The sequence below is a fragment of the Copadichromis virginalis genome, linkage group LG12 (assembly GCF_057382275.1).
Source record: "Copadichromis virginalis isolate Kocher_CV1m ecotype Utaka linkage group LG12, C_Virginalis_male_GT1.1, whole genome shotgun sequence".
NCBI classification, from domain to species: Eukaryota; Metazoa; Chordata; class Actinopteri; order Cichliformes; family Cichlidae; genus Copadichromis; species Copadichromis virginalis.
The window spans coordinates 28,080,755-28,106,569 of record NC_140629.1 but is presented as its reverse complement, the minus strand read 5'-3'; the positions used below and the strand labels follow the sequence as shown (position 1 = coordinate 28,106,569).

Below are 25,815 nucleotides of genomic sequence, written 5' to 3'. Positions count from 1 at the left end.
TCCAAATATTAAGACGTTCTGCTGAGGTTTAAATCGATCATCAGAGAGAGGAAGAAAGGCGATTTAAGCGACTTTGAATGTGACCGAAAATTCATCTGTCAAGGTGGTCTAAGCGTAGCAGGAATGAAAGCCAACTGTCAGACTGATGAAGATGGTTCATATACACTGTGTTGCATTCGCTAACACTCTGCAAGAGCTATATGTGTATATATCATGAACCCTTTCTGTGGTCTGCATCTCCACATTCAACATCCTTTCTTCAGTATATCTACCACCCCTCTTTATACAATATACTCTACTTAATGATAACAAGTGCAATGTAAATAAAAGGAGATATTCAAGTAAAAAGTCAGTGAATCCACCTCTTTAAGTTTATAAATCTCCACTGAGTCCCCTCACCTCATCAGGTGGTGCAAACATTTACACCACAAAACTGTAAAATCTTGATTTAGTAACCCTTTTCTTTTAAGAACGCAAAGTCTTTTTTTTTTTTTTTTCTCAGCCAGAGCTGAAAGTGTGACTCAACACCTGCGTGCTTTAATATTTCTCTAGGCGGTCCAATTTATGCAATAACACTATTAAGCAAACACCAACTATGAATGCAGGGCCACTCTGAGAACTGTTAGTGAGGTGCCTCGGGATCACAATGGTTCTTGTTTCAGCGTTTTGTGCTGCTCATTCATCCTGGACTGCATACCAGGCTGTTTCCCAAGCTCGTGCTCTGAATACTGAATAGCTGCAGCATAATGTAGAATGAATGCATTATCTGCACTACCACAACAGCATTTCCCCCCCCCCAAAGATCTATTATCTTATCTTTTGTGCAGAGTCCAAACTTCATTTGTTAGTTAACGTGTCGTTGCTATTAGAGTGATATTTCTGTATTAGCTGACATTGAACTTTTATGAAGATAGTTTCCTAATAATTTAGCCTGATGTGCACTTTGTCTGGTCTTACATTTATCAGGAGCTATACAACATTATTGGCTTTTTCATGTGAACGGAAAGGTTTCTGGTCAAAACTGCATTCCTTTCTAGGCAAATAATTTGTTTTTCTCTAGATTTGCTATCAGCAAATATCTTGTGTAATGTGGCCCGTGAGAAAAAACTCCCCAAGATGCTTTTGACAGACGTGCGCACACAGAAAACACACAAACATGTGACAAAGACGACTGCAGGCAAAGAGGAAAAGGAGTGGGAGGATGTGATGGGACGATCTTTCCCTAGCTTTTCCATCTTTTTGCTTACATGAGGTCACCCTACGATCGGGCTGAACAATTGATGTGAGCATAAGTTCCAGTGATGATATCATCCCATAGTCCACGACAGACAAACAATAAATGTGAAATACAAATATGTGATAGAACTGAAAGTGTGTTTTATTTTGACAGCCTATTTATATTAGCTCTATTATATAAAAACAGAGCCACAAACACAATAACTGATATATACAAAAGTAATAAGTGACAGAATCCGGTGCAATGATAATAATACACTCACAAGTATACACATTTTAAAGTACGTACTCGACGGACAGTTCAGTGAGTCACAGTTGGCTCCATGTAAAAAGTTTCTACACCTGCTGAGCTGCAGCCATGGCAGCTAATCGCTCCTGTTTCTCCTGCTCAGCCTTTTCCCTCATCTCCTTCTCTCTCTGGATCAGCTGCCTCTTCTCGGCCTCCCAGGCCTGCACCCGGCTCTCATACTGCTCGAGGTCCGGTGTCTCGGCAGCAGCCAGGTTCTGCTGGGCCAGAGCGGTCACTAAATCCTGGAAAGAGGTTGACTCTACTTTACCCTGAGACTCCAGCTGACTGCTCAATTCCTGGAGAGGCAGGGCAACAAAAAAAGTTGAAAGCACAAAGGAATGATCTCATCACTTCATTTAAATGACTTGGGTGAAACCCTGTGACCCAGAAAAGTCACTTCCAATATGTGACGCACACCGAGAATCATGGCTGCACAGAAAAACAGTCAAGATATGATGCATTCAAGAACAACCGGACTTTCCAATAATTCCAGTGTTTATTATCTTAGCTTCGTGGTCTGAAATATCCCTTAAATCTATGACCAAATGTAGTTTGTTTTTTTATGATGCGCATACGTCAAATAAACAGTTGCAGCTATTTTGTTCCAAATTTTCATCCAGCAAACATTTTGGCCATGAGGGGAAATCCCCCTCTGGATGCAGCCACACACATGCCTATAGGGGGCACCTGGCCTGTCAGCCAGTGAAATTTATCTTTACCCTGTGGCAATAATGCCATATGTATTGGGATCAAAGTTTCTCTGTAAGCCTACCTACTTTTATTCAGAAGGTCAATCATTTATGATTGTGGTATAAGTGCATATCCATTTGCATCATTACTACACACACAACAATAATTTGACATCTATGAGTTTAAAATAAATAGAAAATAAAGACTGAAAAATTAAACCTGGTTTTATGTGGATACATACAGCGCATGTCAGGATGCATAGTGCAGAAAATGAATTCAATAATGATTCAGATTCAGCTATTTGATAAAAACACTGGCAGGTGCAGATATTTCATGTATCCAATAGTAATTATGTGTGTGCACATATTCTACAGCATTTGATATCAGAATGTACTGAAAGTCAAAGCTCAACATCTGGATTTGCAAAAAGAAGCTCTGACCACCCCTTTACAGCAAACTGGACTCTGTTTTCTTTGTTCTCCTGTAGGTGCACCAGGAAGCATTATAAACCCTGATGCACGCAGCTGATAAAATCCACATCCCAGCTAAGGCTTTTACACTGGTCCGCTGATCTACAGGTGGTAGTTATGTTTCAGGAACGTTAATGGATCTACAAAGCCAGGAAAGAAGAAGAAGAATGCCAGCTGGGAAAATTTGGAAGAAAATGTTCTATGAGGAAGGAAATGTTTTCAGCATGGTCTCAAGAACATGCCCACTACACCTTAGTGAGCAACGACAAATGCAAACAGAAGCTTTGCTTTAATTTAAAGAGAAAAAAATATATATATAAATTATCGTTTAGAGAATCAACAACGTAACTACAAATGTAAGAATCCCTAATTAACAGTCCACTTATTCAAAAATAAGTGGAAAATAATAATTTTATTATTTTTATTTTATTATCAGTTCAGTGGTAATACAAGACAGTAGGCAGAATGGAGAAAAGCACTTCTGACAGTCAAAAAAACCCCATCTTATGCTGTTTGCAAAGGGGAAACTTTTTAAACTAGAGCGCAGTCAGAAAGCGTATCCTATAACCCAACAGGGTATTTTGCATTTTTGGATCCACATCAAATTTTTAATGGGTCTTTCCTTTGTCTAGGCTACACCTTTCCATCAGGTTTCAGCTTGGTGGTTGTTGTGTAATCTTGCTGAAAGATGGACAAATGGGAGGGAAAACATACTTCCGCCCCACCTCTTGCCTTAGAATTATATTTTAATCTGTCCCTTAAAAAAAACAAAGCATGCTGCTCACAGCAGCTTGACTTCTAAGTTATAACCTCGTTTTTACCAGCATGCCCCTATAATTACATTTGATGCAAATTTGAGCTTTAAGTACAAACAAAGACCCACCTTGAATTTCTTGACATACTCGGGTAGCTTAGCAGCTTCGGCCTGATCGTCTTCATCTACAGTGTTTTCTTTCTTGTCCTCTTCACCTCCTGACTCTTCTCCAGAAGAGTCTGACTCTGAGGTCAAAGGCAGGTCGTGGAGCAAGTCATTCACATATCCCAGCTGAAAAATAATCACAAAAATTAATGTTATTTATGCAGAAAGATAAAATTTTGTAATGAAGCATGTTCTGAAACAACTGTTTTCTGGTCTTTTTGCTGAAAATTACATTATGCAAGTAAAGTCTCTTACTGGAATGAAAACAGGCCAGACATTTAATGACGCAGGGTTATACACCTTACTTGACAAGTCACCTCTTAATCTTAGGAAGAAGTAAGATTAACTGTGACCTGAGGCAGCAGCACCTTCATTGAGATGTAATACTTCCTCTCTGTCCTATGGCGTTATCTTCTCTGTCTACGTTATTGCTGTGCTGCTGTGTGACGCAGGCTGTTCACTTTCTGTTGCAGTGATTGTCAAAGACAACCTCAGAGCTCCAGGCTCTTCAAAATCTCATTAGATGCAGACAAAGCTGTACTATTGAACTGGACAGCAGAGAGCGGATTAGAGATGCTACAGCCTGCGCATATATGTAAAAATTGCAAAATCATGACAGCGTGTGTGTCACACAATGCTGTCTGTGCCAAGCAGCCTACCTGGAAAGTAATAAGCAGCCTGTGGACTATTTGCAATGCTGCACGCAGTTTAATCCACGCTCATTTTACAACAGCAAATGAACACGTTAAGAAATACATCCGTTTGACATCAAACCCACAGTTAGGGGGCTGATATCAGGCGCCCAAATGAGAACAAAGAGCAATGCTGTCTGGTACGGCTCGGATAGTTGTTTGTTATGAACTATATAACTATAAACAGTTCTAGCATATTGTGCATTTGCTTGAGCACAGAACGTTTGTGTTGTATTACGCAGCAGTTGTCTTACTGATATTTTTCTGCCTATATGACAGAATAATGTATGCCATCATTGGTACCTTTTGTAAAGTTAATCAGAGACACATGGGACATAATCAAGGATATCTGGGGTTGCAATGTTCAATGTTTTTGCTCTCTCATTACTGATTTTGATATTTAAATATGTTTGCAAATTGTGCGTTACCCTGAGACGCTTAATGAGGTGAGTGCTGGCTCAGACACCAATTCAGGGATCGATACAACTTTGACATAAAAAGAAGAGTGTCCTCAGATGACATTATCAGCATGGACCTAGCTTATTTTTGAAGGTGGGAGAAACCAGAACTCCCAGAGAAAAACAATAAAAACACCACATCCTCTGCTCCCAATTTCTATGAGGGCCAGAAAAGCGCCAGTAATTAATTTAGATGTGCTGAACTGAACTGCACAAGCCCTATTAATACCCAATTAAATTGTGAAATTAACTGTATAAATGAAGAAGATCTTTAAAATAAAGAAGTTGCACCATGTCAATACTGCAGGAAAGCGTCTCTAGTCTGAGGATATACTTATGTAAGACAGGATACGTACAAGGGTTAGGCAACTGAACAACTAAATCAGTTGTCATCAACTCATCAAGTCCATTTCAGTTCCTTTTTTGGGCCTTGTGCTCAAAGGAAATAGCATTTGGTATTTTTGGACTTAACTTGCCACTTGCACAGAGAAACTGAAAAAAAAGGAGATTTGCTTTAGTTATGAGTTGGTGTCAGCTGTGCACCTTATGTTTTGCTGCTCAGGTACAAATCTGTACAATAAGAGGCTGCAATGTGTCCTTCATCTCACTTCTTTCTATCATCTGTGGTTTTAAAGTCTCTTCCAGAACAAGCTGCACAAACTTTTCTGTGAATATACTAAGAAACACCAGTCAGGAAAAAATGGAATTTGTTGTTCAACCCTAACACAAAACACACAAAATGAAGCACGATTTGTTTGCCCTTACTGTATCTTTGGACAGTTTGACATCACTAGAAGCAGCAGCCACTCTCTCCATAATGGCCAGCGCTCTGCCCAGATATCCTCGACCCCAGAAGAGAGGCATCCCTTTGAAGACGGCATGTATGCCCTTTAAATTTTCTACCTTGCCTGGATGATGAAGAAGGAGGAAAACAAATGAGACAAGTGGCATAATGAAAGGCTACAGGAGAAAAAACAAAACTATCAATCACAGCAAAAAAAATTACTTAAAATAATGCAAGAAAAGAAACTCAAGCACTTACCGAGGAAAGCATTGCCAAGCAGCTGAGCACTGAGGCCAATGGTGTTGTCTTGCTTCTGTCCACAGATAAGCAGCGATGCCCCCAGAGCCCGTTCTTCTGACACCTGATCGCAGCAAAGAACAAGTGTTTTATTACTTCTACTGCAACATGTTAATTAGCATCGGGCATCTCTTTTTACAAAAATGTATAAAAGTTTAGAATGAAACCCCCTAAGATGCCCCTTTTTGAATCACAGGAAATTGATTTTGCAATTTCCAGTCATAAGAATATTCTAGAGTCATCAGCTGTCCTAAACACCTTCAGAGCTGCTGATTCACTCACAGCAAGTTGTGGTCTGGTTGCTAGGTAACTGCCCAGAGCATACAGAGACAGGATCTGAGTGGAGGGAAGATCAAAAGCCTCCTGAAGCATCACCTCTTCAACCACAGAACACGCACCTGAACAATTATAAAAAACAAACAAACATTCTCAGATAACATTTCCCAATATCTCTATATGACAAACATTTTTTATATTACAGAAGTTTCATAATCTGGATAGGAGTAAGCTTGTGTGTGAAAAACTGAGTAAACTCTTACTGCTTACATAAGAACTAAGGGGATAAGTAGCAGCCAGGTACTCATAATCAAATGCACACAACTATTTGATTATATGTGTGACCGCCTCTAGAGATGAAAAAAAAAGAGGATTTGGCAGTTCATTCAGATATGTGTTAACAGAATGCCACACAGAAAAGACATCAGCACTGATCTCAGAGAAGACTTGCTGTTGTCCATCAATCTGAGAAGGCTTATATGGCCATTTCCAAACAATCTGAACTCTGCCAGTTCACACAAAAGATTAATTACTTGTGAAAAACCATCAAGACAGGTGCCAAACTTCTCAGGAGCCTCACCCCAAGCGAACACTGTGCAATGCTCAGAGAAACCCAAGAGCTACATCTCAGAATCTGCAGGCCTCAGCATGCTAAATGTTAATGTTCATGACAAGTTAAGTACAAAAAACAAGAAAAAATAAGTTTGAGTTGTTTGGGTTGCTAGGAGAAATCTAAAACTTACACTGCACTTAGTTTTTGTTAAATAAATGATACTTTTATTGTCACATCACATGTGCGGGCACACTGGTACAGCACATGCGAGTGAAAGTCTTGTGTCCAAGCTTCACAAGCAACAGGGGTGAGCAAAATACAATACAATAACATAAGAACAAGCAAAATATAAGAATGGGAGAAAAAATAAAGGAAAAGGAAAATTAAACACTAAAACCAGCTGTTGCTTGGGGGAGCTCGCGATGAGGCTGCCATACTCTGCGCCATAAACTCTTGGAAGTGAGAAGAAGCTGTATGATAAACTACCAGTATTTGGTGAGTTCACCATTTTACAATGGTGTCCAAATCTGCACTATGATTATGTCCTGTATAGCAGAGAATCCTGGTATCCCAGAAAAAGGAGCATAAAACCAGTGGTCTATAGTATATTGTAAACTGTGCATAAAGCGAAATGACACAAACAAGGTGTCATACAACTTGCAAAATGAAAGCAAGGTGTATGACAGCAATGTATTGAAACATGAAGTTCCCCAAAGTATTTATTAACTACTATTTATTAATTACACTCAGCATATTCGCAGGACATTGATTCTTTTAGCTGATTTTTGATGCGTTGTGTTTTATTGTGCAAATTCTTTTTCTAGGCACTGTTAACTAAGTTAAATCTTGGCTGGCCATTAGCTCACTATATAGTCCTTTACATAGAATTTGCCAACCATCAACTGGAGTGTCGTGGATGAGTATATAATTAAGGACACTGTAATTTTCTTTTAATGGCAAAAGATCCAAAACCACCCAAAATTAGTTCTATGCGCCCACCCGGTTTTAATCCAAATCACTTGTTGTACAAAACATGACGGGGCATTGAGAGTTCATCTGGCAAGGCTGTAAACTGTTGAGCTACGTCACAATAGCGACATTTGTAAACCACTAATAAAGGAAACTAACAGACGAAACCTAAAAAGTAATTCAGCAACATCAGATCTGAGCTACTGTTTTGAAACTTTGCAGCATATAAGCACTTTTAGCAAATGGAATCAAAACTTTCACATTCAACTGAAACAGCGGCTCTGCAAGACAATTATTTACGGTCTAATGTTATTATAGAAAACATAAATAAATAGAAACAACAAGCTTCCCTTTACCCCCGTCTTTTACAAACAAGGAAAGAAATGTTGAAATCAGATTTTGGTGATTTGAACATTTCAAGCAAACAAGAATGTGCTTGGAAACCTGCAAGGGGTTGGCCTTGCAGTCTGTGTGGTGCTTATGCTTCCCAAAGGTTAAATGAAAAATGATTTTTAAACTAAGTCTTACTTTTAAAGTCTGCATCCTTAATGAAGGAATCCATGAGGAGATTGAAGGTGAAGTCATCTGGGAATATTCCATACTGGATCTGCACACAGAGATATCAAAATATTGGCATCATGGAAAAACATCAATTTTTTTCTACATTATTTAATGATGAAGGTGTATATCACATGCAGCAATAAGACTGCTTCTCAGTGCATTAGTGACAATGAAAGCTCTTGCGTCAGAGTTGTATGCCGCCAATCAAAACAACTACAGCCGTGATCGCTTTTACCTCACTGTAAACGCGTCACTGGCTACCTGACATCTGTTTCTGGAGTAATTCAGGGATGCTCAGATACTATAACGCATTCAGGAACTGAAAAAAAGCGCTGGGCTGAAAATGTCAACCATTTAACCGTTTAACATTATTTGTGCTGGTCAGATCGGTTTGAAAACACGACATGAGTCTGTGCTGTCTCATGATGACAGCCTTGATCAGATTTCCTCTCCGATCATTGAGATAAGGTTCATATGCAAGACCCAAACAGTGCTCTCAGCGTAGTTTATTTCCCAAAGAATAAACTGAGTGAATATTATAGTGTACCTTGTTTTTAAGTGTGTGCAAGGCCTTATCTCTAGCCCCATGTTTTAGACACTGTCTGATCCAGCCGTGAATGGTCCAGTCTCGCAGGTACCAACAGTTTGGACTGTGACGAAACCTTAAAGAAATTTACGGAAAAAAAAGTTGTTTCACATGCTTTAAAATAGAAATAGATACAAACACAACAACAAGAGGAAGAGAGGAAATCACATGACAAATATACAGTAAACAGTTTCAGCTGCTGAACCACAACTTTATCCTGGAAATCAGAGATAGGAATAAGAATATATCAGCAGAAGCACATCTAAATTCGTTCAGTGTTTCCCGATTATGAAAATGAATGTGCCCTGAACTAGAGTGCAGTTGGGAAACACACTAAATCTTGCCATCACAAGAATGGGTGCAGATTCCAGAGGAAGGAGTAAACAGGAAAGGTCTGGAGTTTCCCCGAACAAAGAAGAGCATGTGAATGAATATAAAGCAAAACAGACAAACCAAACAGACAGTTCAGTCCAACAAAAACACACAGACTGGTACCACAAAAACCAAAAGCAGCAGCAGACATTTGGCACAGATGCAGGAGATGTAAAAATGATATCTGATTACTTATAAAGGTAGTACTCTGCTTGATCAATTTCTTCCCGGGATGATATGTTGTCCACAAACTGAAACAGAAAACAGTGTGCCATGAAAAATCAAGTTTACAGCAAATAAATAAAAAAACTAAATATGGTCCATTTAATGTAGATGCAGCTTACCCGTGACATAATCAGAGAGCTAACAGGGAGATTCCTGTCATATGTCCTGTCCATAGTGTTGGCGAGTACAGCTGCAAGTTTAAGAAGGATTTAAAAAAAATACCAGAATTATAGTAAAATAAACTAGAGAATAAGCTTTCCAGAGTAGAATAAATTGCTGACACGTTTTTGTTTTTTTGTTTTTTAATATATGAGTTTTATTATGGTGATTTACAACTTTTCACAACTTCGGTAATATCTAATTAAATTGTATTTAAACTTTGTTAAACTACGAGTATAAATTATGTACACTTTGTGAAGCAGGTAAATTTCGTCTGTAACACCATGAGGCTGCAGTGCTACACTGCCACCCTGTGTTGATGAAGTGTAAACACAGTAGTATTTGATGCTGGACTTCTGCAATGAGCATCAAATGGTGTAAATATTTCCAGAAAAAAAATTCTCTTTTTTAATAATTCTCCCAAGACAAACTAATTTACTGTACTAGAATAATATTCTATATTTGTACAACTATGGGTTACTGGATGGATGGGGGGGGGGATTTTCTGGTGTTCCCTTTGGGGGCCACAACAATGGATAATCTGCCTTCATCTCACCCTATACTTATACTTAACTCACCCTATACTTAACTTCCTCCTCTGTCACACCAACCCTCTGATTGCCCTCCATCACTACACCCATCAACCTTCTCTGGGGTCTGCACTTTTTCTCCTGCCTGGCAGCTCCTTCCTCAACATCATGTGTCTAATATATTCACTATCTACTCTTTTTACATATCCAACCCAAAGTCTCTAAACTGCTTGATTGGAGTTGTCTCTCTGATGTACTCATTTCTAATCCTGTCCATCCATATTGAAGCCAACCTGCTCCTGAGCCACAGAAGATAGTATCCTACACACTCTACCCACTCTAACTGGAAGGTCAGTGGCTGACTTCATAACTCCTCCATTCACATTGAAGAAACCTTGGGCAAGATACTGAACCTCAAGCTGCCCCAATTGAGAGTGAGCATGTGTGAATGTGTAGGGGTCGAAAAAATAAATAAACAATAATAACAACCACTGCACTGTAAGTGCAGTAAACTGAATGTAGTGCCATGTTTAGTGGAAGTGGCACTTACGTTTCTTTACACATCTCAGGCTGCTTATGATCTGTTTTTTAAACAGTTTATTAAAGGTAATAAACTATTAATGCTTTAATAATTATTTGGAATTAAGGGCATTATAGTCAGTCGTATTGCTATATTAGTTTGACACTTCTTGACTTGGTGGAAAAATGTTACGTTTCCCTGGATAATGATCCAAATCTTGACAAGCCCTTTGTTTGCTTGTCTTTTCATTATGTACTGTGTAATGTGGAGATTTAACTCTTACCCAGGTTCTGAGGATCTTTCTCTCTCGCCTCCCACATTTTGCTGTCTGTGTAAGCCGCTGAAAGCAACCATCGTCGGGCTGTGAAGAGAAATGCACACATCAGTCAAATATTTGGGAAAATGAGTTGCTCATGGCTTTAAAATTACAGGAAAACTCAAATGCCGGTTAGTTTAGCTTCATGTTGTTAGCTAACGTTACCATGAACTGAGGGCATTTAGCTCCACCTCTATGAACATTCAAATATTGACCGTAAAAAAAAACAAAAAATAGACATTAAACATGAAACTAAAATTAAATCATACTCTATATTGAGTCTTAACCAAATGCATGATGTGTCTACCTGAAAGAGACGGAGATAAACTTTTAACTTTGACAGCAGCAGTCGCACATCGCTTCAACACGGAGGCTGCCATATTAGACGATACCATGTCGTGGCAGGCGCCGGGGGAGTTTGATGACCGGCAAAAGTGGATTATACCAAAAGTGACAACAGGAAAGCAGAAAAGTTTTTGGTTTGGTTTTTGTTGTTGTTGTTTGTTTTGTTTTTTGTTGCTACCTATAAAAACAAATTAAAACTTAAAACTTATTTATAAACACAATTCGTACATGTTTATGAGTCAATGAATTATTAATGAAGTTAAAATGAGATATTATTGATATTTAATTTAACTTAATCTAATAATTTTTACTGTTCTACCTTGCTGTGTGCACCAAGCAACAAAATACTTTACAGGAAATGTTTTGATTTCCTGAAATTTATCAGGAATGACTTGCAGATAATGTAGAGAATACACACTTCCAGCCTACTAACCACAAGTTTCACCACAAGGTTGCTAACTTCCACTTTGGTATCAGCTTCTACGTGTAGATGAAAAGCGATAAACATTTTCTGATCAAAATAACTTGAAAACGTTTTTATTTAACCAACAAATAGTTGATCTATCTATCTATCTATCTATCTATCTATCTATCTATCTATCTATCTATCTATCTATCTATCTATCTATCTATCTATCTATCTATCTATCTATCTATCTTTAAATAATAAACTATAATACTTTGCAGCTTGTTACATTTGGTGTGATGTATGTGTAATTCATTAATATTAGTTTATATTCTATTTTTGACATTTTTGGGATTTTTTGGATTCATTTGTTTACATATTTCTTGATTGGCTTTGGTAATTAAAGTCACATCAAAATGAAAGAGAAGCTACTTTTGGTCACTCCCAAAATCTGTTAAACATAAATAATATTCTATGTTGCAAGCGAGAGTGAAATACTTGAGAAGAACCTGCTCTTTGACAATAGAGGGCACTGTTCATATAAGAAAGAGACAGAACAGGAAAACACACACAGCTGTAAAAGTGAAGGAGCTTCACTTTGCCATGCTGTGTTGCACATAAAGCCATGAAGAGGTCCATTGCTAGTTATTGAGCACCACTGCTTCATCAAGCTTTTCAATAGGGCTTACTAGATCTGTCCTCTCATGTTCATTAGACTGCAGGCAGCCCCAAAAATACTAGCAAACCACCAAAATTAAGCAGGAAGTTGGACATAAATGTGGAGTTGAGTTGTCTCACTTTGTTTACCTAAATGTGCATTAATTTGTCCGTAAAAAGCTGTTGCCCCCGTCACCTCTGTGTTTGTCAGCCAGTATTTTTGTTCAGCTGCAGGAGGACAGCCCTCAGCTATTATTACAGTTAGCTCCTTGGCTGTGGGTCAAAGGAGGTGACAGGTTGAGACTAGGGTGGGACCACTCTGTTAAACAAAACATGGAAGAATTTTAGCACCATCTCATTTTCTCAGTGACCAGCAAAACAGGAAATTTGTACCTGAGATGCATTACAGTGTAGTCACTACAAGTAAACAAGAAGTGTACCATTCAGTTCCATTACTGGGATTTCTGATATCATCTTGTGCCTTTCTGTTTTGCCATTATGCAAAAGGCCATACAAAGTCTACAGAACCTTTATTGAAAATCACGTTTTAAAACCCACACTTCTCTCATCATGTTAAAAAAAGGTATGTTTGTGGTTTAGAGATGAAAAAAAAATCAGAAGTATTTGTTTTCAGGATCTTGCTTACGGGCAGCCCCTTGCTGCTTCCCTTTTTTATTTCTCATCCATAGTGTTAGAGGACGTTGGTGCAGGTTGGTGCGATGTGATAAAAGAACTGCATTATACAGGGAATGACAAAGCATTTTGTAGGGAGGCTTTTTATGCAATAGATGTGAACTGTCATTGAACACATGCATGCTTGACCAATAGTATGTGTCTGCAAAATATAATGGATAAATTTATCATATAAGGATAGCTAGGATGAGCAGCGTGATAGTCTGAATTTTATTTAATTTGTATTTAAGACATTAAATAAATGTACATTACACAATGAGACAATTATAAGAATCTCTAAAAGGAGAAACAATTTTAGCCACATTATAAAAAGTTACAAGATACCAATCCTCAGTCTGGTTATCAACTCATCCTGAGTTCCTTCTTGAATGTGCATGATTTCGAAAACATTTATTGTGTAAAAAAAACCTACAAAAAACCCCAAAACGGCTTGCTGTAATTTGCCTGCTTATATAACAGTATTCAAATACATTCCGGATGAAACAGGATAGCAGGACATGAACCGCGCTGTAATATACAGCCCAACTTTCCAGCCAAGTGTTGTGACTCCTATTTTTTCACAAGTTTAGTTGAATTTTCTTTCCAAGACTTTTAAACTGTTGTCATTATCAGCCATTTGAGTTACAAAATGTTTTCCGAAACAGTCCTTGACTCAACTTTTTAATCACAGTATTATGAAACAGAAAACATCATAACAATAATTTATTGGACTTAAGACAGATGACAACCCTAGCACAACCTACAGTATGGTTTGGGTAAAGCAGCGTTTTGGAAAAATGGGAATAGGATTATCCTTATCAGGGTCATGGGGGGAGGGGAGCACTGCAGCCTATCCCAACTACCATAGGCTGAGAGGCGGTGTCCACCCTGGACAGTTAGCCTGGCTAACACAGAGAGAAAGATAACCATTTGCACTCACATTCACACCTATGAGTGCATTAGAATCACAAATTAACCTAACCCCACTAACTGCATGCCTTCAGACTGTGAGAGGAAGCCAGAGTACCCAGACAAAAACATGCAAAGTCCACACAGAAAGGCCCCGGCCTGGTGGTGGAGTCAAACTCAGGACCTTCTTGCTGGGAGGTGATAGTGCCGGACCACAGCGCTGCCCTGAATAATTTTCTATGTGTGTTAATTAGAATGAATATTTTCTTTGTTCCCTGATTGCAAAGACCTGCGAAAACACTTAAATTCTATTATATAATTTTACACATTTGTCTTGTAGAAAAACTGAGACGTGAACACTGAACACTGACAGGAAGTGCAGTTTCACTCTTCCAGCCCGCAACAGAAGTAGGCTGAATGCGACCCTCAAGCTAAAATGAGTTTGCCATCCCTGGTTTAGAGGGTTATTCCTGTTGGTCAACTACTTTCTTCTTCAGTTTATAGAGCATAGCACAAAGGTTGTGTGATTTGAATGTCTCTGAGTAACCACTGATGGCATGATGCTTATGGTCAGTGTTTTCACAGAGCTCGAGCTGTTTTTTTGTTTTTAACCACGAGATTCATTTTCCCACCCGAGACGTATTTACCTGTTCTCCCCTGTGTCTGATTCATCTTTGGCTTCTCATTGTCTCTCAAGTTTCAGTTCACGAAAAAGTGATGGACTCAACGTGATCAACATGCTTTTTCAGAGGAGATTAGATAAAGAGGAGCTAACTGTGAACAGGAGATGGTGATACGGCCGACTCTCTGTGGTTTCTCTTCAGGCAAGTGGCTGGGACTGAAACATGTAGGTGAGGAAAGGAAAGAAGAGGAGGATGTGAGAACTTCCTCAAACTGTTTGCAGTTTCGCTCTTTTGGACACGGTGGTCGTCGCTGGTCAAAATAGAGAAGCTGCTGTTCTGCATTTCATCTGACAAGAAATGACTGTTTACCTGAACTGGCATGATTATATGAGATGTAGCCCACAGCACATACTGTGGACTGAAGCATAGTAAGTAATGTTTATAGTCACATTTTGCTCATTTCTTTATAATCCAGCAATCTTAAGTGCGAGTTATCCCACACAGCGCATTGTACAACATTTTTTCATGTAGTATTTCTATTTTCAGTGAGACTTCTGCAACGAGGAGAAACAATGCTTTATTCTGAGTCATACAGACATATGAAGCCTTTGTCTGGGACACCCACTGTGTCCGTCACTGCTGTTTGATCACAACCTAAAAGAGAGAAGGGGAGAGGTGTTTTCTCTTCCTCTTCCTCTGCTTTGAAAGAGAAGCAGGAGGATAGAGGCAAGCTTTCTGAAACTAGCAGCAATCATTTCTCGCTCGGTATGTGCGAGACGGAGAGAATCGAAATTTAGCATCTAGGCTCATATGCTGTAAAGACATTTGCAGCGATGTTTATAAGGCATTTAGTGAGAAAAAGCATCAAGTTTGTGTATTCAAGCTTTTATTTCAGTATTTATTCATCAGAATCATATTCAGATCACCAACATTGCAATAAAACACAGAAATATCTCCAAAAAAGAGCATGTGCATAAAAAACAATCGAGACATAGAATGTAAAAAAACAAAATCATTTTAGCTTTTTTTTTTCAATTGTGTCTGTCAAAAACATTTTTCATCCAGTTTTTTGCTGACTTTTAGAACAATATCACACAAACAAGAGTAGAGCATGTACAATGGTGTGATCAGTAACACTTAAAATTTTAATATCACAGATTAGATTCTGAGTCAAACCAGAGTTACATATTTAAGCAACATTTCAAAATGATTTGTAAAAAACTAAAACATTAAATATCTGTTTGCATTTTATTTACATCGCACGTTTCCAGCCAAAGCTTCTGTCAGTCACTATTAATGATAATTTGATATGTTTTTTACATGCAATATTCTTCACAGCTTGTAGTTATTCTTGATTTTTTTGCTCTGGTAATAAACAACAAGTTCATTCGCTGCTACTCACCACCCTTCCCTAATCAGAGATGTTTGGAAGCATGCATATTGTCGTTGCCCTCCAAAACAACCACTTAGTTTTAAACAAGAAACAATGCTACACATTTAATTATCTTCTGAGTCTTTGACTCACTTTTCTTCATGTTTGTCTTCTTCACCGTTTGACCCGTAAACTCTTTGAGCAATGCGCTCGTATTTGTTTGTCTCTTCCACATCGATGGCCTTGTGAAAGTTATCCAACTTTTCTTTTCTTTGTTTTGGTTCATCTAGCTCTAGCTGATGTGCTTCTTCTTCTTCTGAGTCATATTCATATGACTGTCTACGGACCATTTTTTGGCGGCACACCTGCTCACCTAATTCTGCATCTGATTCATAGGATGTCTCGGACTCCAATAGCTGCACCTTGTTACCTCTGGGAACTTTAGATTGACCTTCTGCTACTGACTCCCTCTCAAACGTCTCATCCTCTAAACTTTCCTGGTACTTCTGCTGTTTCTGTCTCTTGCCTTCCCTCGGTTCACCAGGGGATCCCTGCCTTCTTTCCTCCAGCTCAGGGATGTACTGAGCACCTGCTTCCTCGTGGTGGTCTACTTCAGGGCTGTACTGGCTCCTTCTGTACAAACTCTCCTCATCCTCCTCCTCCTGACAGGAGCTTCCCGGGACGCTCTCACCATCAGACTGGGAGAGACGGAGGCTGGGCAGACCCGGGGGTTTCTGGGAGAGGTCAAACGGTTCCTCTTGGCTGAAGTGGGTGAGGAGGTCCATCGGGGTGGTCAGACAGAAACGCCCTCTTTGCCTAAATACTGAAATCACAGGGAGAAAAAAAAGTTACATTTCACAACAAATTTTACTAAAATACATAAACAATATACATCATCAGCAGTGTGTGCACACTTACGTCTCTCATCCAGGCCTCTGTCCATGACACCATGTTTAACCTTCATATGTCTGGTGAGGTTCCCCTTCAGTGTGAACTTGCTCTGGCAGTATAGGCATTTGAAGGGTTTGCTGTCTGAGTGGAGATGCATGTGGCCCATTAGGTTGTGCATCCTGTTGAATTCTTTCCCACAAAGCTGAAAGAGAAGAGAGAGAATACATGTCCAGATATTAGGAACTCATTAAGACCTCGGGTTTAATTTGACACATTATTAACAGTGATGCATAGGCTATGCATCCTGAATCATTCGCAAGGTTTCTCAGGTAAGTACATTTTAATCTCTTGCTTTTATTTCAAGTCATTAAAAAAAATAAGTGAATATTATGTTAACAACCCATCCAGTTGCCAATTTTCTGGCTTGAAAAGTGAAAAGGCCAAGATATTTTTGTATTAAAATTTACATGTTATCAATACAATGTAAAATTCTGAATTCGAATTTTTGCTACAATTTGAATAATATAAACACGCACAAGCATTAATACCTTACAAACCTTATAAACTATCTGCAATAAAAATAATATTTTAAGCTCATTTGTAACAGCTGCAGTGGTCAGATGAATGGAGTGATTAAAAACAAAGCATATTTCTCAGATTCAAATTCAAAGTGTAAGAATCGAGTATTAAAGGTGATACTCTAGCTTTTCATCAGTGAGTAAACACTGTGTCCACATCCAACAATAACAGGCAAGCCCTAATTACCTGTTATTTTTCTCTCTACCAGATCTCCTTTGTTAGATGACTAATTTTCTCAGATGCTGAGTTGCAGAGTTTACACGTAATCATGAATGAATGCGAAGTCTTTCAGACATGCATACATACACACATTCTTTCTCCCTCCTTCTATAGTTATTTTCCTCATTTCCTCTCTGTCTTCCCCCCTCACACACAAGCAAGGACACACACACACAAGAAAAACAGAAAGAAAAAGACAGAGAGAGAGAGGAAGCAACACTGAGACAGGGCCAGGAGGAGAACAGGGAAGGGCAACTCCTGTGCTGTCCTTCCTCTGCATTCTTTTTTATAAGGGTGGTCCTTTCCTTCAGGAGGAGAGAGGGACTGTAAACTGTCCAAGAGGACCGTGAGAAAACAGGAAGCTGCCTCCAGCAGCAGAGAAAGCGAGATGAAATCTATTTGCGGGGCTTGTTCTCCGGGGAGGCCAACGGGCCATTGTTAGAGAGGCAGTTTGTGCGGCGATATCCTTCCTATGGACAAGGAGGCTCCCACTCCCATAAGCCTCTCTGCTATCTGGTCATCGTCTCAGTCCTCAAGTTGTACCAAAAACCAAGGTCAAAACAGACAAATTCTTTAACAGCAGCTGCCACTACAAATTACAAGCCTAGTTCCTGGCTGTGATTATCAAGACTTGGTTTGTGTAGCTTGCAAAAAGGGAGACACTTGCATTTTAGATGCCTTTATTTACTCCTTATAGTAAAATAACTGAGTATTAAAGGCATAAAATGAAACTGAAATAGCAACCAGACCTGTAGCTAACAATGACCTGCTGCTTCTCATCTTACTACAGTTCGTGCCTTCTACTGATTACCAGTGAAAGTATGTATTTGCTTCATATGTAAATAAATATATATGTTTTACAGCTTGCATTTTTCTAACAGCTGTTTTATGTTTTTAAGGCCCATTTATGATGTCATGATTTGTGTATTGCTGTAAATGTAATAATAAAATAACATTTTGTCCATTACACACGTGTCTAGCTCATTAACTTAGCTTAGCAAGAAGAGTGGAAATAGCTATCCTCACTCTACCCCCCAAAAATGTTCCACATCAAGCCCTTTGCTACATGGGATTACATTTCAGTATGATAAGATAAATATTAAACTTTATAAGTCACAGTAGATGGATTTTACTGCTTTCAGACATACCTGGCAAACTGTTTTGCTTCATTTTCTCTTTTTGTTGGAGGCTTAAACTGTGGTTTAGTGGTTGCTAACAGCAATTTCATAATGATATCCTACAAATGTGATGTTACACTTTTACCAGTTTGCCCTTTAGAGGAACACTGCTGGAAACTAGCTCAGTCATATGGTGTAGAAACACTGTGGCTCGATTTTGTTGTGATAGGGCAGGAAAGGGCTAGTTTTTTGTCATACTGATAATCCTGTCTTCACTTGGGTTGCCAGTTCTGTGGTTTTCCTGCTGAGGGGAGTGACTTTTTTCTGTGGGTAATTTTTCTATACTTCAGGAAAAAATAAGAGTATCTCTATAATTAAAAAATCTCATTTAAATGAAATAATTGATTCCGACTTCATGGACGCACATATGGACACAAAATGTGCCATACTGACCTCCAACACCTCCAGTTACTAACTGAATACAGAGCAGGTTTTGACAGGCCAGGGAGATGTCATGTCATGTAAGTTAAATTACAAATTTATATTCTTCTTCTCCTATGGACTTTGTCACTCCATAATGAGATCACCTGACAGCGCAGACATGAGTCATACTTACTGAGGCCACTAACGTGCTTTGTCATTCGAACACGTGAACCTTTGGGAAATTTGCTGTACAGAAGGCCAAAAGAAAGAGCCACATCTCACATGCCAAACTCGACCAACCTTGCATTTATAGGGCTTGATGTCCGAGTGGACGATCATGTGAGCCTTTAGAGTCTGTTTCTGGACGAAACTCTTAAAGCACATGTGGCACTGGTAGGCCCGAATGTTGGTGTGGATGAGGACGTGACGCTTCATGTTGGCCAACAGGGTGAATTCACGACCACAGATGCGACACTTGTGCTCCTTCACCCCCTGAAGAACAAGATAACGTGGAAGTAGTGGTGTGAGAAAGACGAGTCATTCTTCTGGTTTGCTTTAGAGAGGCCAGATCGTCCCCTGATAACAAATATGCCAGGCAGTGCCAGTGGAAATGCATTTACATTTATTTACGAAATATAAAATATCTATTTGATGAAACTATCGCTGCTACAGTTGTAAATATAATGGTATAAACAATAAGTTGTGCATTTTAGAGCTTGGGCATGCTAATACAGGACGTGTATAAAGGTGGTTTGTCTAAACTCTAATGCTACTAAAGAATAAAAACTGGATGTTAAGCAGTTAAAAGTAGCTTCAGTCAAAATTCAAGAGGAAACTGCTTCATGGCTGACATTTTTACTATCCAAAATGTAAACTGGGCAAGCTGATAATTCTTGGATGCCATTAAAAAGCAAGAGAGAAAAAAAACTTTCAAATTTCATTTTTTAATCCTCATAAACCACCTACTTTATGAGTGAGTGTGTGCTGTTTCAGGTGGTGCGACTGGATGAACTCCATCCCACACTCACTGCAGATATACGGTCTGATGTCTTTGTGTTTCATCATGTGGTTCTGAAGCTGACTGGGATACTGGAAAGTCTTCTGGCACTCTGTACACCTGCACACACAGCAACCAACATTTGCAGTTAGCCTGCTGGAATGTCTCAACAATGTGGGAAATGCATATATAAAAATACACTTTTGTGCCAGGAGTTCCACGAATAATTAATATTGCGCAGAAAATCTGAGGCCATAGCCAGCAAGAGGTTAGCCTCATTTAAAATTTAAAAAAAAAAAATCTATTTCTTGGAAAGAATTAGTGGATGTCCCCAATGGGTGGAGCTTGAGCTGCTGTGCTAAGCCAACTAACTGCTTACTTTAAACAATAACAAGAATATGAACATAAGAATATGAAAGGAAGGAAATGAGCTCACCTGTACAATGTGGGACCTCGGTGGACGGTCAGGTGCCTCTTTAGCTGTGCCAGTGTGGGGAAGTCTAGACCACACTCCACACATACATTCTCTTGACCTTTTTCATGCTTCAGCTCGTGGGCTCGAAGCTCGCTGGGATAAGCGAAACCTCGACCACACACACTGCAGCTGGAGGTGCAGAAAAAGTGTGAATGAGCAGGAAATCTAGGCATTAAACAGCAGAAACTCTATGCAATATATTGGAATGAGTGGAAATGAAAGTAAAACTGGTGTAAAGCTGGTAAAAAGTAGATTATAAGCCTAATTCTACACAGGAGGCCACTCCACAGGCTGACAAATAGTCCAACTGTATGGAAGTCTAAGGGGAAGGGAACTCAACTGCTAAGGTGATTTGGGTTAGCTTGCGATCGACATCTGTTTGGTTTCACCCCTTATTCATTACCTCCAGCTTCAGAACACCAAGATGGTGACTGCCAAGATACTCAACATCACGATGGCTACCTCTTTGACATATTGTATGTAAAAATAATTTACCTGTATGGCTTCACGTCACTGTGCTGCATCATGTGTCTCTTCAGGTGGCTGGTCTGGGTGAAGGCCTTGTGGCACACCTGGCACTTGTGGGGCCTCATTCCCTGGTGTGTGAGTAGGTGTGTATGCAGGTGGCTCAGCTGCTTAAATAGCTTCCCACACAGGTGACATCCGTGTGGTTTGATGCCGTTGTGACCCAGGATGTGTGTGACCAGGTTATACTTGGATGTGTAGGACTTCTCACACATTCGACACTTCCATCTCTTCTGGTCTCCGCCAACGTCCACATAGTAGCTGTCATCTACGTGAACATTGAGACCGAGCTTCTCAGCGCTGCTCGTACCACTTCGAGGAGCTCCTTCACGGGCGCTATGACTGGGGCGGAGGTCCTCTCTGGGGTAGAAACCACCAGGGGGGTGGTGCATGATAGGGCCAGGCATAAAGAAGGGGTAAGGGAGAAGGCTGTGGTGGAGAGGTGGGAAGTAGGGCGGGTGAAGAAGCAGAGGAGAGGGTGGCCAGATGGGGGAAGGACTGAGTGGCTCCTGTTTTACCTGCACAGGAAAATTCACATCTGGAGGTCTGTGTTGAAGCTGCAGGCTGTTGAGCTCGATCATGCCAGGGATGGGTTTTGGAGATGGAGACGGAAACGGACGAGGTGGGAGGGAAAAGGGAATGTGTGGCAGGTCCACTGTCTTCTTACTGCGGCTTTCTTCTGCCTCTTCTGCCTCCTTCTCAGGAGATTCACCTCCCTCATGGCCATCTACTTTTAAGGGAGTCCTTTTGCGTTTTTGGGATCCTTCTTTGAGGGTGTAACTGGGGCCAAGCATGGGAAAGAAAAGAGGTGGACTAAAAGCACTGTAGGCATCTCTGGTGGGTGATATGCTGGGATATCTAGCTGGAGAAAATTTGGGGGGCTGAATAAAGAGTGGAGCTGGGCTTAGGTAGAAACTGCGCTGAGATGTTTGTCTTAGCTCTTCTCGGAGGGGAGGACTTCTTCGCGGTGAGATGCTTACTCTATCTTTTTCCATCTTCTTTCTGCATGAAAAAGGAAAAGAAGTTGTTAAATATCTCCAGTAACAACAGGGAAGAAAGTATTTAATCAAATCTTTTACTAGAGGGAGTCTGTTAAAACTACTTGTGAGCTTACAAAGCTCACTTGATGATGCAGAAGGCAAGCAAGACATGACATAAAAATAAAGGGCTTTTTAGTTCTTCATATAAAATGTGGATCTTTGAAGTTTTCCTTTTAACTTTTGAGTGAGCCTGACAGTTTCATCATAATCACACAGAAAAACTGAAGCATCAAAAACTATCCCAATACTTTATCCAATTTTCTTTCAGGAATTTACAAGAGTAAAAGTCAGGAATTGACTGGTTTAAAGAAGAGTAACAGTAACACAAAGCAAGTCCTGAAACCAGAACCAACTTCGAGTGATTACATGTATTTTCTTCTGCTGCCTTCAAATAATGTGCATTTAGACTTGCATCTGTTCTGTCCTCGCTATATCTTAGAAACTAACACGAACAACCAGTACTAATATCAATGTCGCCAACCACAGTAGAATGCAAGTCAGCAACATTGGTGTGACATCAGTGATACTTGTAACATTTACAATTGCAGGCACTATGTCTGTCTGTGGTGATGACAAGGGTGATGAGAAAATAGAAATATTTGACTAAACTACATTTAAAATGACAATATTAGTCGAACTACTGACAGAAAGAACGTGTCAGTTTGTTTGTGCAATACATGTGTCATGCATTATATCATACACATACATTTTTTATATATTTCACTTCTGGTCCTTTTAAATAAATATATTAATATGTTCTTCACATGATCCTTTTGTGTTATTATTGGTAGGATCTATTAATATCTATGATGTCTATTAATGTATGTCAGGTTAGAAATTGTTCTGTCATCGTATCGTCTGTGCATTTGAGTTAAATGTACTTTTAACTCAGTTCACAGAATCAAAATCTAGTTGGTTCTGGAATAGTCGCCAATGTTGCTGGGAAAATCAAAAGAGATGTTTGCCTTGAATGCACAGATTGCCTGATATCAAAATAAATTTGAAAGTACAAAGGCTGAACATTTTTAGTTAGTAAGGTGATTACTTTGAAGATTGCTTCTGTTTGAGATTTACCCAGTTAGTATGATGTATTTTTTCAGTGTTACATTTTCCACCCTCTTCTGTTACTATTTCCCCCATCAAGGGCTCAGTTGTAAAACTCTGGTTTCTTGCATTAAAATAGGTATTTTAGCCCTGTTCCCATTATTGACAAGATATCAGTTGTACTATTAGTTGGTGCACATTTGTGTTTTGTTTATCAGGAGATGACAAGTGTATTTCAATTAGCCTGTGAGGAAAATGTTTTTAAAAAATATATATTACATTTGTCCCCAGTATCCACTAGTTTTAAATGTTTCACACATTAACACGTATTTAATGGGACTCTTTATACACTCTTTATAAGAATGACACAATCAGAAATAACTGCTACTGACTACACAAAAAATGCATCCATCTTATCATGCTTTCTTGACATTGATGGGGGAAAACATCATAAAGGTGAAGAAAGGATTTAGCAAAAAACAACGTGGTGCAAAAACAAGCTGGTTAAACCTCAGAAATCTTAAGCAGGAACTCATATCTATGAGGGGCATTGCCATTTTGCAAAATAATACACTATGAATGACTGGTTTGAAAATCAGTAATATACTTTCCATCATATGCATTTATTTTAATTCTTAATTTGAAAAATAGCAAGTAGCTGTCAAATAAAATCTATACAAATAAGGAAGTAAATAAACTATAAATACCTTACATTTGCTTTCAAGTTCAGTTCTTGCATGTGTTTACTTTCCACCACTGCTTACATATATTTCCAGTTGTAACATTTGGAGAAAGACTTGACAAAAGTGCATCAAATGAAACTGTGTCCTGTTTCTATTTATGACATGAAACCACTTCTCTGAAGATTCCTGTGGAAGGAATGCAAGCGGACACACACACGCATGCACGGTGTGGCGTTGACACCCACACCTTTCAGGTTTCAACCTGAAACCTTTCACTTCTTCGTTTCTCACAGATCTTCTCCTTGTCTGAAATTAGGAAGTTATCTGTGAGAAGTTCGCCTCTACCTCCTGGCCCCTTTTCGCTTCTCCATCTCTTTTTCTCTGTGCTCTTCATCCTTCTTTTTTTTCTTTTTCTTTTTTGGACTGATAGCCAAAACTTTACTGGAGTTCACTTAAGCAAAATCACAAAACTGCAGTTTGCATCTGTATGATATAGAAATATAGAATAGATGATTGTAATGGATGTAAAGATGAAGATAGTCAGAGGGGAACTATCTTACTTCTGCATGACATTTAAAATAGTGGTGCAGATTAATTCTATTCCTGTTAACACTGTAGTGCTTATCAGTGAGAAACTGCTGAGACCTGTACCAGTCCACTGCTTGCATGACTACAGTTTCCACTTCATGTCTGTCACAGGTTACATACCTGTTGGCTTTTAAAATGTAAACATTTTAAAAATACCCAAGGCTTCAATTTATGAGTATCAAATTTTAAGAAAACACCTGCTACAGTTTCCAGAAATTTAAGGAGACGTCTTACATTTTCTCATTTTTTCTGGCAAAAACTAAAAAAATTGTAGTAACGCAAGTCAAAGAAAAAAATAGCAAAAGCTCGTAATGTGGAGGTTGTAATTCCATCACATTTTGGCATTTTTGCTTGACAAACATTTTAACTGATGAATTGAAAGCAAATGTTGATCTCAAATCAAGGATCAGCTTTCTAAGTATTTCAGCTCAACATCTGCATCCAGCTTTGCATGCATTCTTACAACACAAACGTCATAAAAGCTAATGTGACGATGAAATGAAAACCAGTGAAACTTTGACATTTAAATCCACCTCAACAAATAATTAGCATTTTACTTCTGGAAAAACATTAAAATGACACATTTCTACCAGTAAATTTCCCTTTCTCAGATACATGGATGGAAATTCATAAAAATCAATCTACAGGAATAAAAACAACAACAACAACAACAAGATGCCAAATGCAAAAACTGGATTTTTCTGCCTCTTTCCAGGATTTTCAAAGAGCCCTAGACGCCTGCTGAAGTTTTGGGTCTCTCCTGGACATTGTCCTGCTCTTTTATCCTCTTCACTACTCTTAGTTAAGTTGCTCTGTGCAGAGACCCCAGCCTGTCCTCGCCACACCACGCATTCCAAACAATCCATTAGACCCGAAGCCCCTCCTCATGTGCCAGTCAGTGCCATGTAAGTGTGTGCTGTGTGCGGTTGCAGCATATGTCTGCGTGTGTAACTTACCAGTTGAGTGTAGCAGAGTGTGTGTGTGTGTGTGTGTGTATTTTCTCTGTGATGCTGGGGCTGAAGTGCTGCTGCAGTAGCTGCTGCTGTACCTGTGCCTCTCTTCTCTCCCTCCTGCTCGCACTGCAACTCTCCTGACAATGAGCCGCCTGTCCACGGATAGCATTTGAACTGACTTAAGAAAGAGAACAGGAACAATCACTTTGTTCTCATTTTTCAGATGAGTACCTTCGGAGAGAAGGAAGGAAGGGAGGGGAGAGGAAGTCAACAAGCCTAGTGCCTTCCTGCAGAAAAATAAGGAAACACTAGATAGACATCTCTATTTCTCTATGAAATAGGGATTTGCATAGCCTTTGGAGGAATGTGGGGAGGAGGGTGCTGATGTTTCACT

At 39.3% G+C, this 25,815-nt stretch overlaps 2 protein-coding genes across 4 annotated transcripts; both read right to left on the bottom strand.

The window, feature by feature from the left end:
- Positions 1-1,355: 1,355 nt before the first annotated feature.
- On the bottom strand, positions 1,356-11,297 carry mrps27 (mitochondrial ribosomal protein S27). The gene is made up of 11 exons (XM_085475779.1): positions 11,210-11,297; positions 10,870-10,947; positions 9,497-9,567; positions 9,345-9,403; positions 8,742-8,856; positions 8,162-8,240; positions 6,118-6,233; positions 5,797-5,899; positions 5,520-5,662; positions 3,569-3,730; positions 1,356-1,821 (listed from the first exon to the last, which is right to left on the bottom strand). The coding sequence occupies exons 1-11, from the start codon at positions 11,295-11,297 to the stop codon at positions 1,573-1,575; spliced, it is 1,263 nt and encodes a 420-aa protein (XP_085331905.1). The 3' UTR covers positions 1,356-1,572.
- Positions 11,298-15,638: 4,341 nt separating this feature from the next.
- Positions 15,639-25,602, bottom strand: znf366 (zinc finger protein 366). 3 transcript variants are annotated; one of them, XM_085475768.1, is made up of 7 exons: positions 25,517-25,602; positions 21,084-22,115; positions 20,550-20,717; positions 20,083-20,233; positions 19,417-19,608; positions 16,805-16,979; positions 15,639-16,709 (listed from the first exon to the last, which is right to left on the bottom strand). In XM_085475768.1, exons 1-7 carry the CDS (start codon positions 25,588-25,590, stop codon positions 16,036-16,038), a joined length of 2,466 nt encoding a protein of 821 aa, XP_085331894.1. In that variant the 5' UTR covers positions 25,591-25,602; the 3' UTR covers positions 15,639-16,035. The 3 variants fall into 3 exon arrangements, with proteins under 3 accessions (XP_085331894.1, XP_085331896.1, XP_085331895.1); XM_085475770.1 differs by having other exon boundaries at positions 25,425-25,570; XM_085475769.1 differs by lacking the exon at positions 25,517-25,602 and adding an exon at positions 23,905-25,416.
- Between the last annotated feature and the right edge of the window lie 213 nt (positions 25,603-25,815).

What these genes read in the sequence shown, in the direction of transcription:
- mrps27 (XM_085475779.1), bottom strand. Translation starts at nt 11,297, where the DNA reads ATGGTATCGTCTAATATGGCAGCCTCCGTGTTGAAGCGATGTGCGACT. An exon ending in GCAGAGTACTACCTTTATAA is followed by an intron (nt 8,857 to 9,344) that starts GTAATCAGATAT and finishes AATTTCTTTAAG; the next exon opens with GTTTCGTCACAGTCCAAACT. An exon ending in TGCACACACTTAAAAACAAG is followed by an intron (nt 8,241 to 8,741) that starts GTACACTATAAT and finishes CTCTGTGTGCAG; the next exon opens with ATCCAGTATGGAATATTCCC.
- znf366 (XM_085475768.1), bottom strand. Translation starts at nt 25,590, where the DNA reads ATGCTATCCGTGGACAGGCGGCTCATTGTCAGGAGAGTTGCAGTGCGA. An exon ending in GGGAGAGAAGAGAGGCACAG is followed by an intron (nt 22,116 to 25,516) that starts GTACAGCAGCAG and finishes TTTTTCATGCAG; the next exon opens with AAAGAAGATGGAAAAAGATA. An exon ending in CGAGGTCCCACATTGTACAG is followed by an intron (nt 20,234 to 20,549) that starts GTGAGCTCATTT and finishes CTGTGTGTGCAG; the next exon opens with GTGTACAGAGTGCCAGAAGA.